Source organism: Anopheles bellator, chromosome 2 (assembly GCF_943735745.2).
Source record: "Anopheles bellator chromosome 2, idAnoBellAS_SP24_06.2, whole genome shotgun sequence".
Classification (NCBI taxonomy): domain Eukaryota; kingdom Metazoa; phylum Arthropoda; class Insecta; order Diptera; family Culicidae; genus Anopheles; species Anopheles bellator.
Window position 1 is genome coordinate 17437075 of NC_071286.1, and position 13332 is coordinate 17450406.

Sequence of the window (13332 nt, forward strand, 5' to 3'; positions counted from 1 at the left end):
CATTGCTTTTACGCGATTACTCCGGGCTAATTGTTAAAATCGAACTGAAGTAGAATGATAAGATAAGTCCCCACGGATGCCATAATCTGTTGGTGAAACGGATAATCAATAGTCACGTTGCGATGTCAATGCAATTTTCTCTCGAGAGTCTTACCAAGTGGAAAAACCGGAGATCGATCTGGAAGAAATTTAAAACCGTGAAGGCAATCGGTTGGTGGATTATTTGATGACCCAACTGTTCGATCTGCGTGGGGACACGTAAAATAAATTGTTAAATAAATAATAAACAAATAAAAACAAGAAAATCAATTTTTTCATACATGTTGCTGCCAATTGAGGAGAAAAATTACCTCGTTTGTGTTATCGCTGAACAGCCCGAATGAGTCTGATTTTTCTAACAACGATTCAAATTTATGCAGGTTGTTTACTACTAACTGCATCTGAAATTTTAATGTTTCTAATCATACAATATAGTCGATTTACACCTGCAGCTTTACCTCTTTTAATACCATCTCTCCGGTGTATGTGCTGAGCGAAAGGTACCCAAACGTGACCACAAGTAAAGTAACAGGTTCTAAAGTGGAAAGAACACTTAAAAGTGTGACGTTTGCCTCAAACGATGCGATAGGTTGAAAGGGGAATTACCTAAAAATTCGGTAACCGCAAGGTCGAGATTCAAATCCAAATGTTTTGAGCAAGTGTAGAACAGCTGAAAGCTTTTGGATGTAAGAATATAAAACACCAGCGCTGCTTGCAGAAAACAGCAATCATACTAATGCTTCATCAATATTCACTGTTCTACTAATCGGCGCACCGCTCGTTGCTACTAACTTACCATACAAGGACACATTAGTTAAGCCACACTCATCATTTAGGCAATTGGCTCCCCGGAAACACTCGCTATGAATGATTGACAACGATTGCAGATCCCTGATTCTCGAGCGGATATTGCGACGGTTAGCGATGTCAACTATTTTATTCAAATGGCCCCCTATGCATTTTATTCTGAATCTCAGCTGTTGACACAGTACCAAAAACAGGCCACACATTACAAAGATGGTAAAAAGGCCGTAAGCTTTAAAGGCGACTGTTACAGATTTTGCACTATCTTGCGTATGAAGATAGTGGGAAGCGAAATGCAGCAGCACAATAGAAACAGAGACCACGAACACCGCGGTACAGTTGGTAGCCAGAGACTTGGAAGGATCTCGGTGCATGTTTAACGTGTACATATGTCCATCGATATCAGCCAAACAGTGAAAGAAGGACACACGAGATCTGGTCATATATTTGCCAATGGCCGAAATGTGCATTGAGAAAAGGGTCGACGCAATACCGAGCAATAGCAACATATCGATCACACTTAGCACCAAATCCTGACCGTACAGAATCGCCCTAAGCTCAGTAACGCTGAACGCGAAAAACGTTACACTACAACAACTGACTAGAATGGTTAGAATGAAGCGTCCGGGAAGATTCGAATATGATCCATCGTTAGAAATTGGTCCGCCCAGCATATCATGGACTAGAAACACAATTCGGTCTGCACTGTACGACACCATGTTGAACTGATCGGTGATTCGCGAACCACTATCCGTGTAGTGTTGGAGGCGATTGCCCTTTATAACAGTCGGGCTGTAGAAAAAAGCATCCAAATTGCTAGATAGGTCGTAATCAATCTTTTTACCTTGCCTTAATTGTGCATCATGAATCACTTCGATCGTTTGGGGATAAGTAAGCACATATAAGCATGGATTCTACCGGGCTTCGATTTGAATTATTTGTAAACTTTTATTCTCATTTCACTACAAACTGCTAAGGACATGTTTCACAATCGGAATCAATTGCTTTCGAGATGCCTTCAAACTGTGTTGCTGGAAAAATGTGGCTCCATCAGCCACATTTTCTGTCTCTATTTTCTCTAAACCAAAACTAGTCGATTTGTCCCCTAGCAGAGCTGCAACAATCTGTGGAATTATAAATGCACCAAATGCGTAAGTAAAATTGACAAATAAATAACGGCACGGCACGCCTACCTTTTCCGCCAACCGTTTATCGTCGATGGGAACCACTCCAATATCACGACGGACGCTGCCATCGGGCAGAATCTTCAGCCCGAGCAGCAGCACCACGTTACTTTTTGTAGTGCTAGCAAAGCGGGATAAATGTTCCTTCCGCCCACTCAGCCGCAGATACTCCTGCACGGACATGGGAAAGCCGGGTAAGGTGACAACCCGATTGCTTTCGGATAAAATTTTCAAATCCTTCAACAGAAGCTGATATGCGTTCAGCTCCGAGACATCACTTCTGGCTGCAACGAGGGATTTAAACATCGATTCTCTATGGGTGTCCCGGTTCTCCGGAGTAGTGGAATGCGTCTCCTTTTCGATGGACTCTGCAATTTCATAGTCGAGTGGTTTCGCTTTATCTGCTTCTTTTGAAAAGTTTACAGTATCTAACACGATGGCACCTGTAGGATACAATTGAAAATCGCTGTTGCCGTTGAAAGGATGGTTTCATCGGTAGGGTCATAAAATCAGTATCCCTACCATACAAGAGCTCCAGTGCTTCCTCATATCCCTCAGTTAGCTGCTTCGCTGTTGCGCTCTTCAAAATTTCCCTTCCGACCAGTGTAGCGCAAGAACCCACCAATTCGATCGTTCGAAATGCTTGCGGATTAAACTGCTGCACTCCGACGTCAACGGGACGGTGATCGATAATGCCGATCACTGGTTGTCCGAGTTTTGTTAGATGGTGGTCAACCAAAACGAGATCCATGTTTGTTTCGTCCTCCCACTTGATCTCATCGCTGCAGGTTAAATTGTTTAAGGAAATGCCCCGCTGCTTGAGAAAGTACGTTACTTCCGTTTTCAGGGGCAATTCGCTGCGAAGCACATTCAGCACTGGAAAAACTACGGTATCCTTTGTGTGCCACGGTTCTACTAGCATTGGCCGTTGGTGCAAGAGAAACGCTAAGGCCAACGCACTTACAGCCGAGTCCAAATCACAGCTTTCGTTGCCAATGATGGCTATTTTGTGGGTCTACGGTAAGAAATGGAAACGTTTCGAATATTTGCTCCAATTGTCGATATTTGTTCCTCACCGCACTCTGGAGCAGCCCTTTGCATTGTTGTAAATATTTATTCATTGTGTCCTGGGTTCCGGCACGGATGATTGACTTTGATCCGGAATAAGTGGGACTCTAATGCGATTTAGTTTGTTTACCATTGCAGCTGATTGAAGTAATTCAGTCAAAACTACATGTGTGCGACTCACGAAGAGAAGGCTTATGATAAACAAAATAATATTGGGAAATATTTACGAAAATTATAATTTGCTACTGATCGATTAAATGTGAAAAACATTAGTCAAAAATACCTTCATTAATTGCGTTTCAAAAATTAAAGGCATTAAAGTGAAACCCTTATCGACCACACGAACAAAAAATGACAATGGCAATGTCATCGAACCAATTTGACAACTGTGCGAAAAGCTGTCTGTGTTTGTGTTTTGATTGGTACAGAAAATTTTCGTCGTAAATAATCGTCTCAAGTATTTTGGTGGACTTTGTGCAAGAAATTCTACAATAAGCGTGAAGATTACCTGTCCTGCAACTGAGCCTAGCTAATATCGATCTGGTGTTCACCGAATTCGACAAATAGACACGAAGAAAACTTAATAAAAAAGAGAAATCGTCGATAAGTCGCCATTAGGTCGGGAGCGCCAACGACGTGTCGATGTGTTAAATTATTTCCTTCGCACACACGCTCATTTCCGGTGCAAACTGCAAAGCGAGGGCAGGATAGTGAAAAATGTCCTTTCGCCTGCTTACCACACGGCTGTACAAGCATGGTCGCCTGCTGGTGCAGAGCTATCTCAAGCGGGATATTCACATCAGCAACGTTTGGACGAGTCCGACCGACGGCGTAAAAGTGAACAACATAAACGAAGCATTAAAGCATGATCTACGGATCAACGAGTTTCGGAGCAACAGCTTTCTGCGATTCGGTAATCACGCCCGTCGATTGTTTATCGATAATGTGCTGAATCGGGTCACCAATCCGTACTCTGTCGATTTGCGCTTGCAGGCAACAAAAAAGTAAGACCATGATATCTGCACGATGGACCCATTATCAGCCGATTAATTTTTACTGCTTTCGACAGGCTTTTTTATGGTGACTCAACGCCCTTCTTTGCGCTTGTAGGCGTCAGCTTGGCTTCCGGCGATGGAGTTCTTACCAAAAACGATGAATTGGAAGGTGTCTGCTGGGAGATTAGAGTACGAATGCGCCCTGCATACTTTTTCATTGGATTTTATTGGTCTGATTTGTGCATAAACGATCTGTTTTGCAGCGTGCAATGTCAAAGTTCCAGCAGAAGGTGGGCGAGAAGGATATCGAGTCCCGATTGGATGAAGAGTTCGGTATCGACAACCTAAACATAGGTCCCCCGATCGCAAAAGGGTGTTCCGCCGTGGTTTATGCCGCTTCCTTGAAGGAACCTGCCGTAAGTGAGGTCCACAATGGCCAAGGAACACTGTTTTCGTCTTCCCCGGACCTTCATGCACACCTGAGACAACCGTACGAAGCATCAGTAAGCGAAGAGTCGCATGAAAAGCCATTGCTGCTTCCGGATCGGAACCCTGCGGTGGCGCTTCAGCAAATGGTAAACGAAGGCATGTTCCCAACAAAAGCGCCTCCCGCCAAGGGACGAAAGGTTCGTTTCAATAGTGAGACTCGAACAAGAACTGTATCGGAGAACGTTGCCGAAAGTCACGATACATCGGCTAGCTTTGCTCGCGACAACTTGGAAACGGAGTGTGACATTGCGGAGTACCCTTTCGCTCTGAAAATGATGTTCAACTACGACATCCAAAGCAACGCCATGGCCATCATTAAGGCAATGTACCGTGAAACGGTTCCGGCGAAGAGAAGAACGGTGGAAACGGCCTGGGAGCAGAGGTAACGCATTGGAAACGCATTCAGCGAAAGGGTGGAATTATATTCGGGGAACCATGTTGCTCGTTTCAGCTTGCTCGAGAAAACCAATTTTCTGCCACCACACCCGAATGTGGTGGAAATGTATGGCGTTTTCTGTGACCAGGTACCGGATTTGTCCATGTCTACCACGCTGTATCCAATGGCGTTGCCCCAACGTCTGAATCCTCAGGGATACGGCCGAAATATGAGTCTCTTCTTGCTGATGAAACGATACGAGGGGAATCTGAAAGAATATCTTCAGCAGCACAGCGATATGGATATGCGGACGCGAATTCTTCTCTTCGCACAGCTACTGGAAGCGGTGGCCCACTTAAATCGGCACGGTGTCGCCCACCGTGACTTGAAATCCGACAACATCTTGATCGAAGTGCGACCCAACATGCCTCCCACATTAGTGCTGTCCGATTTTGGATGCTGCGTTGCGGATAAACAGCACGGACTGCGCATTCCTTATACGTCAGACGAGATTGACAAAGGCGGAAATGTGGCACTGATGGCACCGGAAATTATCACTCAAACGACGGGCACGTTCGCCTTGCTAAACTACAGCAAAGCGGATCTGTGGGCCTGTGGAACGATTGCTTACGAAATTTTTGGGCACTCCAACCCATTTTATTCCGGAGAGGTCAGCAAACAGGCCAGCCAGTCATAGGAATGCTTTTCACAACGTTTCTTTTTTATGTTTGTCACAGCAATCGGCACTTAGAAACAGCACATACACTGATGATATGCTGCCGGAACTGAACCCCACTGTGCCCAAGTTGATCCAGCACCTGGTGAAGAATATCCTACAGAAGAACCCGAAAAAGGTTGGTGAACATCAACCTCGATAACGTTGCTCTATGATCATTAACTGATTCCCATTCACTACTTTAGCGCCTGAGCCCCGATATTGCGGCGAATGTTGTGCAGTTGTTTTTGTGGTCGCCCTCCGCATGGCTGCGTGGCGGCTGCTCACCGTCCAGCAACGAGATCCTGCAGTGGTTGCTCAGTCTCACAACGAAAATCTTGTGCGAAGGCCCGTTGCGCATCACACCGGATGATACCATGGGCCGAAGGACTTACACGGAGTACTTACTGATTGGCAGCTTCTTAGCACGTGCCCGCCTGGAGCGCATCAGGCGTGCCATCGATTGGGCACACACTGTTATCGGCAGTTCGTAAGTTTATGTGATATTGTTTCTGTAATCGGAACGAGCTATAGTGCGGGTTGAAATAAAGATTATTTATTTTTACATTGGAGCCGTAGACATATTGCTGTTAACTACGTGCTTTTTACGCAAAACTGTTAAAAATCCAATCAAATCGTTTGTTTCCCGAAAATGTGACCGAATTGCTTCGATGTTGTCGAGCGCTGGGTGCAAATCAGTTACTGAAAAAATTGGGTGGTTTAATAATGTTCTAAGTTAATTTGTAAGAAATTCCTACATTCAATTCCGGTAGTGTTGTACGTAAAGGATGCTCTCGTTCCTCGTTCGTCGTTGAAATGTATCTAGAATTAGGGAAGTGATTCAGCCAAGCTTTTGGATGTGTAAAAACGTGGGTCATGAACCATACTTACTTCAAACTCCTTGCGCTCAGGAACGCAAACTATCGTTACTCCAAGAATTCGATGAAGTTCTGTTAAAAGTGCTGTTTTTGTGCTAGTTTTGCGCGATTCAACCAGGCTCACGTTTTCCGAATCATTTTCAACGGAATGCGCATTTTGCTGGGCAACGATCATTTTGTTTTCTTTCAAATCTGATTCCCTTAAAGCGGCATCTCGAAGCTTTGCCAACACAGCGTTCAGGTCGTTTGAAAGGACATTTTTTCTGGTTTCTTCCTCAGAAATAGTGTCTTCAATTTCTATCACTTTCATCAAGAAATGTTCCAAAAAAACGTTCACATCTACAATAATAAAAGTTGTGAAAACATTCACAAACCGAATGATCGTCCAGTACCCACCTGAAACTGAACTAGATTGTAAATATTCATCCATGATCGTAGGGCAAAGAATGATGTGACCAACAATAGAAACACAACTACACTAAACAACAACTTATTATATGTTTGCAACACAAAACCGTTTGATAAACAAAGCTGGTTTGATTCTGTTTCTGTTTCGACGCCAAGTTAAATTCATCTGCTGTCAAATTCGAACTTTCCGCGTTCTGCTGACAACCAGCATGTGCTGAATGCTTCGCCATGAATTGTTTCGTAGTTTGATAACATTTGCAACATTAACTTTAATTGATTAAATTAGTTGTTGAGAGAATAATTAAATTATGCATTCTTTAAAAGTATTTTGCGATTCTCGGTTGTAAAACAGAGAGTGTCGTAAACATTCAGCAACTTTTCGGGACAGCTTACCACTACTCACCTTGCTCAAAAAAGTTGTGTTGCCAGCGTTTGAAACCAACCGTCAAAAACGTTCAACACGAAAGAAGAAGCAGCACAGAACGCAAGTTTACCAGCAAAAACAGCGATTCGGTGATTTGCAATGGATTTGGAGGATAAAAAGGAAAACATTCAACCTCTTCGCGGTGGAAGAAATATTGAGCAGTTGGAGTACGCATTCCTTACCCCCGAACGATGGGAAGAGGATCGAAAGTAAGTTTGGAATGTATTCCCGTTGACTTGTGTGGGATCGGGGAAGCGACAAACATCCAAGATGGAGATTTCAGCTGTTTGTAACAGTGTTTGCACGTATAATCTCCTACATTCTTCCCTTCTGTACCCAATTCAAGGTTGCGCGAGGAAGCGATTGAAAATGACAGCGGCGATGATCCTCTTGCAGCCTGGTTCGATTATGTTTATTGGATGGAACAAACTAATCCGAGCAGCGCGAAACCGGCAGTACTGAACGATGCAATCCGTCGGTGTGTGCAAACATTCGAAAACGACCCCCGCTACGCACAGGACCGGCGGTTTATTAAGCTGTGCATCAAATATGTAAGAATTGCTCAGATTGCAGTACGAAAGAGATGAATCAAAATGTTCCTTTGTTTTCCTCCCGTCGTGAACACCAGATTGACACCCAGTCCGCTCCGGTGGAGCTATACAACGAGCTTTACAATCGCGGCGTCGGAACGCTCTGCTCGGATCTGTACATTGCGTGGGCCTACTATTATGATGCCGTAGATAATTTTGCCAAAACGGAAGAAATCTTCCAGAAGGGTATCGCAGCTGGCGCTGAACCAAAAGCCGAGCTGGAGCAAGCCCACACTGCCTTTGGGTTTTCCATGTCCCAAAGGTTCCTGCACAAGGATGAGTGCAGCAAGCTCAAGTTCAAAACATCACTTGAAGACCGCCGTAATGCCCTTACGTCCCTCAAATCTGTGCGCAAAAAGCACGTTGGTAGCGTGCGTACCGGGCTGGCCGTGAAAAGTTACCAACCGGGTGTTGTGAATCAAGAAAATGTTGCCACAAACAGCATCTGCCGAAACGCTCCCAGTGGCGGCGCAATCGTTTACACGGACGAGCCAGACGGTGGTGGCAGTGTGGCCGCATCTATCGTGCATCCCTTTTCCAGCGTTCACAACGAAGCGGAAAACATTGTCGAAGCGGCTCGCTTGGCCAAATCGGGCACACACAAGAAACCGGTTCTGTTTGGCAAACATCAGGCCCCTTCTTTCGACATACCGATGGACGACGATATTTTCGAACCGATTCCGTTACTGGTGGATAACTACGGTCGAGGGTTGAATTTGTCCGCTAAGTTTCACCGCCGCAATATGCCGCAAAAGCCGTTCGAGCTAAGCGTGTGCGTCGGAGACAAAATGGAAAGGGCCATTCCAATGTACGACAAAATTAGGCTGTATTGTCGGGCCAAGCTAAATGAGGAATATTCGCCCGAAGAATTGCGTGCCTATCGGTACTTCCTTCGCAAAGCGGTCGAGAACAAGTTCGTAGACACGATGAACCGCGTGTGGGGTCGTGGAGCTGAAGTCGGGATTCGCTTACATCCGCTGCACTTGCGTAACAACCTACCCAATGCCATCGCCACTGCACCGAATCTCAATCCTGCCATCGACGAATGCTATCCGAACATCCAAACAAGAACTCGCGAAATGTACGCTAACCGTAAGGAGGAAAAGTCAATCGAGGAGCTGTTGGTTTCGAAATGGACGGAGGGTAGAATTAACAGTAAGTCATCCGTTTCAATCAGAGTTCGTTCCGATTCAAACTGTGTTTTGTTTTGCAGAAGGTGTCGACCGACGTTATCATGACGACGTATGTCCGGTTGATATGGATGAGACGCACGTTGAATCAAAACGGATTTCAATGGGCATAGCTCGGTACAGTATGGCTCCAGCACCGCTCGATGAGCAGCAACAGAGGTTGCGCCAACGGCGATCGGTCTTCCCAACCGAACGTACCGCAGCCGCGTGTATATTGGAGGAAACTGAAGACGAGATAAGCAGCCGAAGCGTAAAACATTCGAACCGAATGGCTTCTCAGCCCGTCGAATGTGATCAACCATCATCCACGTCCGATCAACCGACGTCACGGAAGCGAATCTCAAACGAAATACTTCAGCAGGAAGTTTTCAAAAAGGAAGACTGCAAACCAACACCGGTCAAATATTTAATTCCCCACGAAAGCCAGGCGCCAGGGGCAGCTGCAAAGGAACACTCCCCGTCATTGGCCGTTCCGCCGAAGTTCAATATTTTTGTGGAAGAGTCTGACGAAGATGCAGGCAAACCGGAGGATATTGGCACCACTTCAAAGGCCACTGACCAACCATACTATCCGAACGATACCTGCTCCACGCAGATGTTCAACTTTTTCGTAAAAAACAGAAGCACTCCGCTTGGCCCAGCGCTCCGCATGCAACCGTTAACGGCCAATATCGAAGGAGCGGGAGGTACTGCAAAACGCATGGTTATGTTCGAGGATGACGAATTACTGAACGGTGGAGCGGAAATGCCGAAGGAGTCCCCAATCAGTCCACTGAGTTCGGCCGAACTGGTAACCGAGCCACCAAATGTTCCGGCACCGGCGGAGATTGTTGTAAATGACGAAAATGTGCCTCCGGTGGTAGAAAGCTCAACGCCACCGTCCACCTCCACGCCAGGTTCGTCTACTTGCAATAGCACCCAGAGCCACAAGCAGTTGTCGACCATTATGGAGCGTACGGAAACAAGCACCCATTCATCAACTGCCGTTGGAGCGGTAACGAAATCATCCGGCGATGTGCAGGTTAGTGAAGAAAATTGTATAACTTTCACCTTTAATTAACAACTTTTGTGTCATCTCTTGCCAGACACTTTCTCCAGAACCACAAGTTTCGGGAGCTACGTCCAACATCCAATCTTCCATGAAACCAGCAGACTCGCAAACGGTTACAAATGATGGCGTCTTTAAAGTTCCGCCACCAAGTGATGGCGGTATTTTTTGCATACACCTCGACAGTACAGAAACGATGGCCAACATTCCGCTGGTGATTAAACGCGATCTGCCAACAGCCACCGAGAGTCCTAACAATCCGTCACCAGAAGCCGAAAAAGAAAATCAAGTGATCTTGCGATCAGCATCAGCTGCAGCACCAACATTCGCGGCACAACCACTGGCATTGCTGGCCACAACACCATGTGCTGGGCCCGGTCGTCTGGGAGGAGTTTTCAATCTGCTCGATGAACCAACGTTTACCGACTGCCAACCGGTGATCGGTGCTCAGCGTAATATTTCTCAGTTGGCACAGCGTGACATGGACGTCAACTCGATCGCCTCGTTCCGACTTGCCACCGAAAGAACGAACACCGTACCGTTGCAGTTGGTGAAACCGCTCTCTACCGTTCCAGAGCTGGCCAGTAGCACGCTTTCCACGCACAACACCACCACAAATACGCCTTCCACGGTTTTGATCCAGAAGCCGCCGAACTCGGGTAACTCCTTCCTAGATTTGCTGGAGACAACGTTCTCACCGAAGGCCAGCGCCGACGGCATTGGGGTCACTTCCGGTGAACCTAAAGCGTCACGAAGCTCATTCAATTTGAGCGATCTCATGAAAACTCCGCAGCCAAAGGCGGGTGGCGACCGGGCGGAAATCGTCGAGCCGGGAAGAGTCCTGTCGCCTGCGAACACGTTGCCGTGTCCTGACCAGAAGGTGACATCGTGTCCCGATATGATGTCGATAAAGGTGGAAAAATCGCTCCAGCTGGATGCCAGTATGGAGCTGCCCAAGTTTACCATCCGTGTACCGACCACGGAGCCCCCTCCGATGCAACTATCTCCGGTTATCAAGATTGAGTTGGACGATTTTCCTTCGCCGCTGCCCCAAACAGGTTCATTGGGGGCATCTACTGCGCAGGGAAAGCATGGTTCGGTGGAAGACCTGAACACTGCGGTTTTTTCGATGAACATCAATCGGGCTGCAATGAACTCCACCGTCATCCGGGAGGACGGCTTTCGAACACCTTCCCCAAAGCAAAACACATTCGCGGAGCCACTGGCACCACGGCCGCCTCTTCCGCTGAAGATTACGAACGTCCGGGGTGGCATTAGCGGTCACGCTAGTTTACTTATGCCGCCAGGTCCGCAGTTGGAGGCGGATGTCATGGCGGATGTCGCGGATGCCGAAGTTTCCATATATCAACCGCGACCCGCCGTCCCACAGGAGGCCGAAAACTGGGAGGAAGTCGACGAGCATTGTAGCAGTGACTCGGATAGCAATGGTTACCGGTACAAAGCGATCGACATGGACAGCACACAGATGCAGATCAATGCTTATGTCGAAGCACAGGATTTTGATCCGTTCGATAGACAGCTGCAGGAAGCGTTTCTGGATCAGCTAGATTTTATGAGCTACCTTGCCACCAGCGTCCCCACGTGCAAGATGGTGAACAAGGTGCAACCGCTCAAAAAGGCGGCCCATGTGGAGGTGCCGGATGGCAACATCTTTGAGGTGCAACGCAAGATCGGCCAAGGCACATACGGTGCCATTTACTGGTAATGAAACCTATCCTTAATTTTAGTTACCTGGAGCATGGATTTATTTTTTGAAAACTTTATCAAAACAGTGCCAATCACGTGGCGACAGGGAAACAGTTCGCACTGAAGCAGGAACGTCCGGCGAACCTTTGGGAGTACTACATCTGCCTGGAGTTGCGAAGCCGCATCACTAATTTTGACATTGTAAGCGTTTTGCTGCGTTTATCGGTGCATCGGACGTTGGGTATTCTCATTTTTCTTTATCAATACTTTCCATCCTCAGCTGGCAGGATTTTTGCCGATCGATTACGCGATCATCGGTAACAATGCGAGCATATTTATATCTCCGTTTTCGCGATACGGCAACATTCTGGACGTGTGCAACGCGGTCCACAGTGCGACCAGTCGCAATATGGATGAGTTCATCGCCATGATCATTTCGTCGCAGATCCTATCGATCGTCGACCACCTCCATAGCTGCCAGATCATCCACGCCGATATCAAGCCGGATAACTTTCTGCTGATGGCACCGTAAAGTGTTGTTGCTTTGTTCGAAAGATGCTTGTTACTCATTTTGTAATTCCATTGTTTTGGATTCTTCATTTCACAGAATTGACCTCGGATCGGCTGTACCGTGTGTGCAGCTGATCGATTTTGGTGTCAGCATCGATATGAAAGCCTTCAAGAATGATCGAATCAAATTTACCAAGGTAAGCCTTCGAACTCTTCGTCTTCTCGTCGTCAAGAGCAGTGGAATTTGAAATTGCCACATTATTTCGCCCAAAGGTTATCACCACCGAGGGGTTCACGTGCATCGAGATGCTGGAGCGCAAACCATGGACTTATCAACCGGATCTATACGGTGTGGCTGGAACGGCCCACGTGATGTTATTCGGGAAGTACATGCAGGTGGAGAAGAACATTGTCAACTGGAACATCAAGAGTGCCATGCCGCGCTACTTCAAGAAGGCGGTGTGGGAGAACTTTTTCGCCGCCCTGCTGAATATACGCGACTGTGACCATTTGCCGAACCTGCAGCAACTACGTACCGCGTTTCTGGAGGAAATAGCACAGAACGAGCGTTACATTCGCGGTAAGGTGTCCGAGTTCAACAATGTACTAGCTTCGTCCAAGTAATAACTAGAGCAAGAGGTAAACAATTTAAATGGGAAGGATACACAACTAGTGTTTTCGCAGTATCATTTTATCGATTCTACATTAGGCGCAGGGAAAAAAGTTCCCCGAAGGCGGATTTGCATTTTTAACAGGATATAGATAAGTTAAATACATCGAAATATCAGGAAATCGCATTGATTGGTGAATTTAGTTGAGTTTCTTCAACGGTTACTTGGACTTTGCGGTTGCCAGGGAGACATACAGTGTTTATTCCAGCCACCGGTGGTGAGGTCACCACAAATAT

General features: G+C 46.6%; 5 protein-coding genes across 5 annotated transcripts; 2 read left to right on the forward strand and 3 right to left on the reverse strand.

The window, feature by feature from the left end:
• Positions 1-26: 26 nt before the first annotated feature.
• On the reverse strand, positions 27-1562 carry LOC131207109 (uncharacterized). The gene is made up of 6 exons (XM_058199718.1): positions 836-1562; positions 646-747; positions 498-574; positions 351-440; positions 155-244; positions 27-86 (listed from the first exon to the last, which is right to left on the reverse strand). Exons 1-6 carry the CDS (start codon positions 1560-1562, stop codon positions 27-29), a joined length of 1146 nt encoding a protein of 381 aa, XP_058055701.1.
• Positions 1563-1780: 218 nt separating this feature from the next.
• LOC131210466 (exopolyphosphatase PRUNE1) lies at positions 1781-3227 on the reverse strand. Its single transcript, XM_058203724.1, has 4 exons — positions 3104-3227; positions 2550-3042; positions 2037-2470; positions 1781-1967 (listed from the first exon to the last, which is right to left on the reverse strand). The coding sequence occupies exons 1-4, from the start codon at positions 3146-3148 to the stop codon at positions 1806-1808; spliced, it is 1134 nt and encodes a 377-aa protein (XP_058059707.1). The 5' UTR covers positions 3149-3227; the 3' UTR covers positions 1781-1805.
• Positions 3228-3520: 293 nt separating this feature from the next.
• On the forward strand, positions 3521-6242 carry LOC131212891 (serine/threonine-protein kinase Pink1, mitochondrial). Its single transcript, XM_058206961.1, has 6 exons — positions 3521-4099; positions 4165-4279; positions 4354-4961; positions 5031-5625; positions 5693-5809; positions 5877-6242. Exons 1-6 carry the CDS (start codon positions 3813-3815, stop codon positions 6162-6164), a joined length of 2010 nt encoding a protein of 669 aa, XP_058062944.1. The 5' UTR covers positions 3521-3812; the 3' UTR covers positions 6165-6242.
• On the reverse strand, positions 6212-7078 carry LOC131207110 (uncharacterized). The gene is made up of 4 exons (XM_058199719.1): positions 6945-7078; positions 6562-6887; positions 6429-6492; positions 6212-6372 (listed from the first exon to the last, which is right to left on the reverse strand). Exons 1-4 carry the CDS (start codon positions 6976-6978, stop codon positions 6233-6235), a joined length of 564 nt encoding a protein of 187 aa, XP_058055702.1. The 5' UTR covers positions 6979-7078; the 3' UTR covers positions 6212-6232.
• Positions 7079-7479: 401 nt separating this feature from the next.
• LOC131207111 (uncharacterized) lies at positions 7480-13049 on the forward strand. Its single transcript, XM_058199720.1, has 9 exons — positions 7480-7589; positions 7727-7931; positions 8009-9125; positions 9184-10181; positions 10246-11930; positions 12002-12116; positions 12196-12443; positions 12523-12622; positions 12699-13049. The coding sequence occupies exons 1-9, from the start codon at positions 7480-7482 to the stop codon at positions 13047-13049; spliced, it is 4929 nt and encodes a 1642-aa protein (XP_058055703.1).
• Positions 13050-13332: the final 283 nt, after the last annotated feature.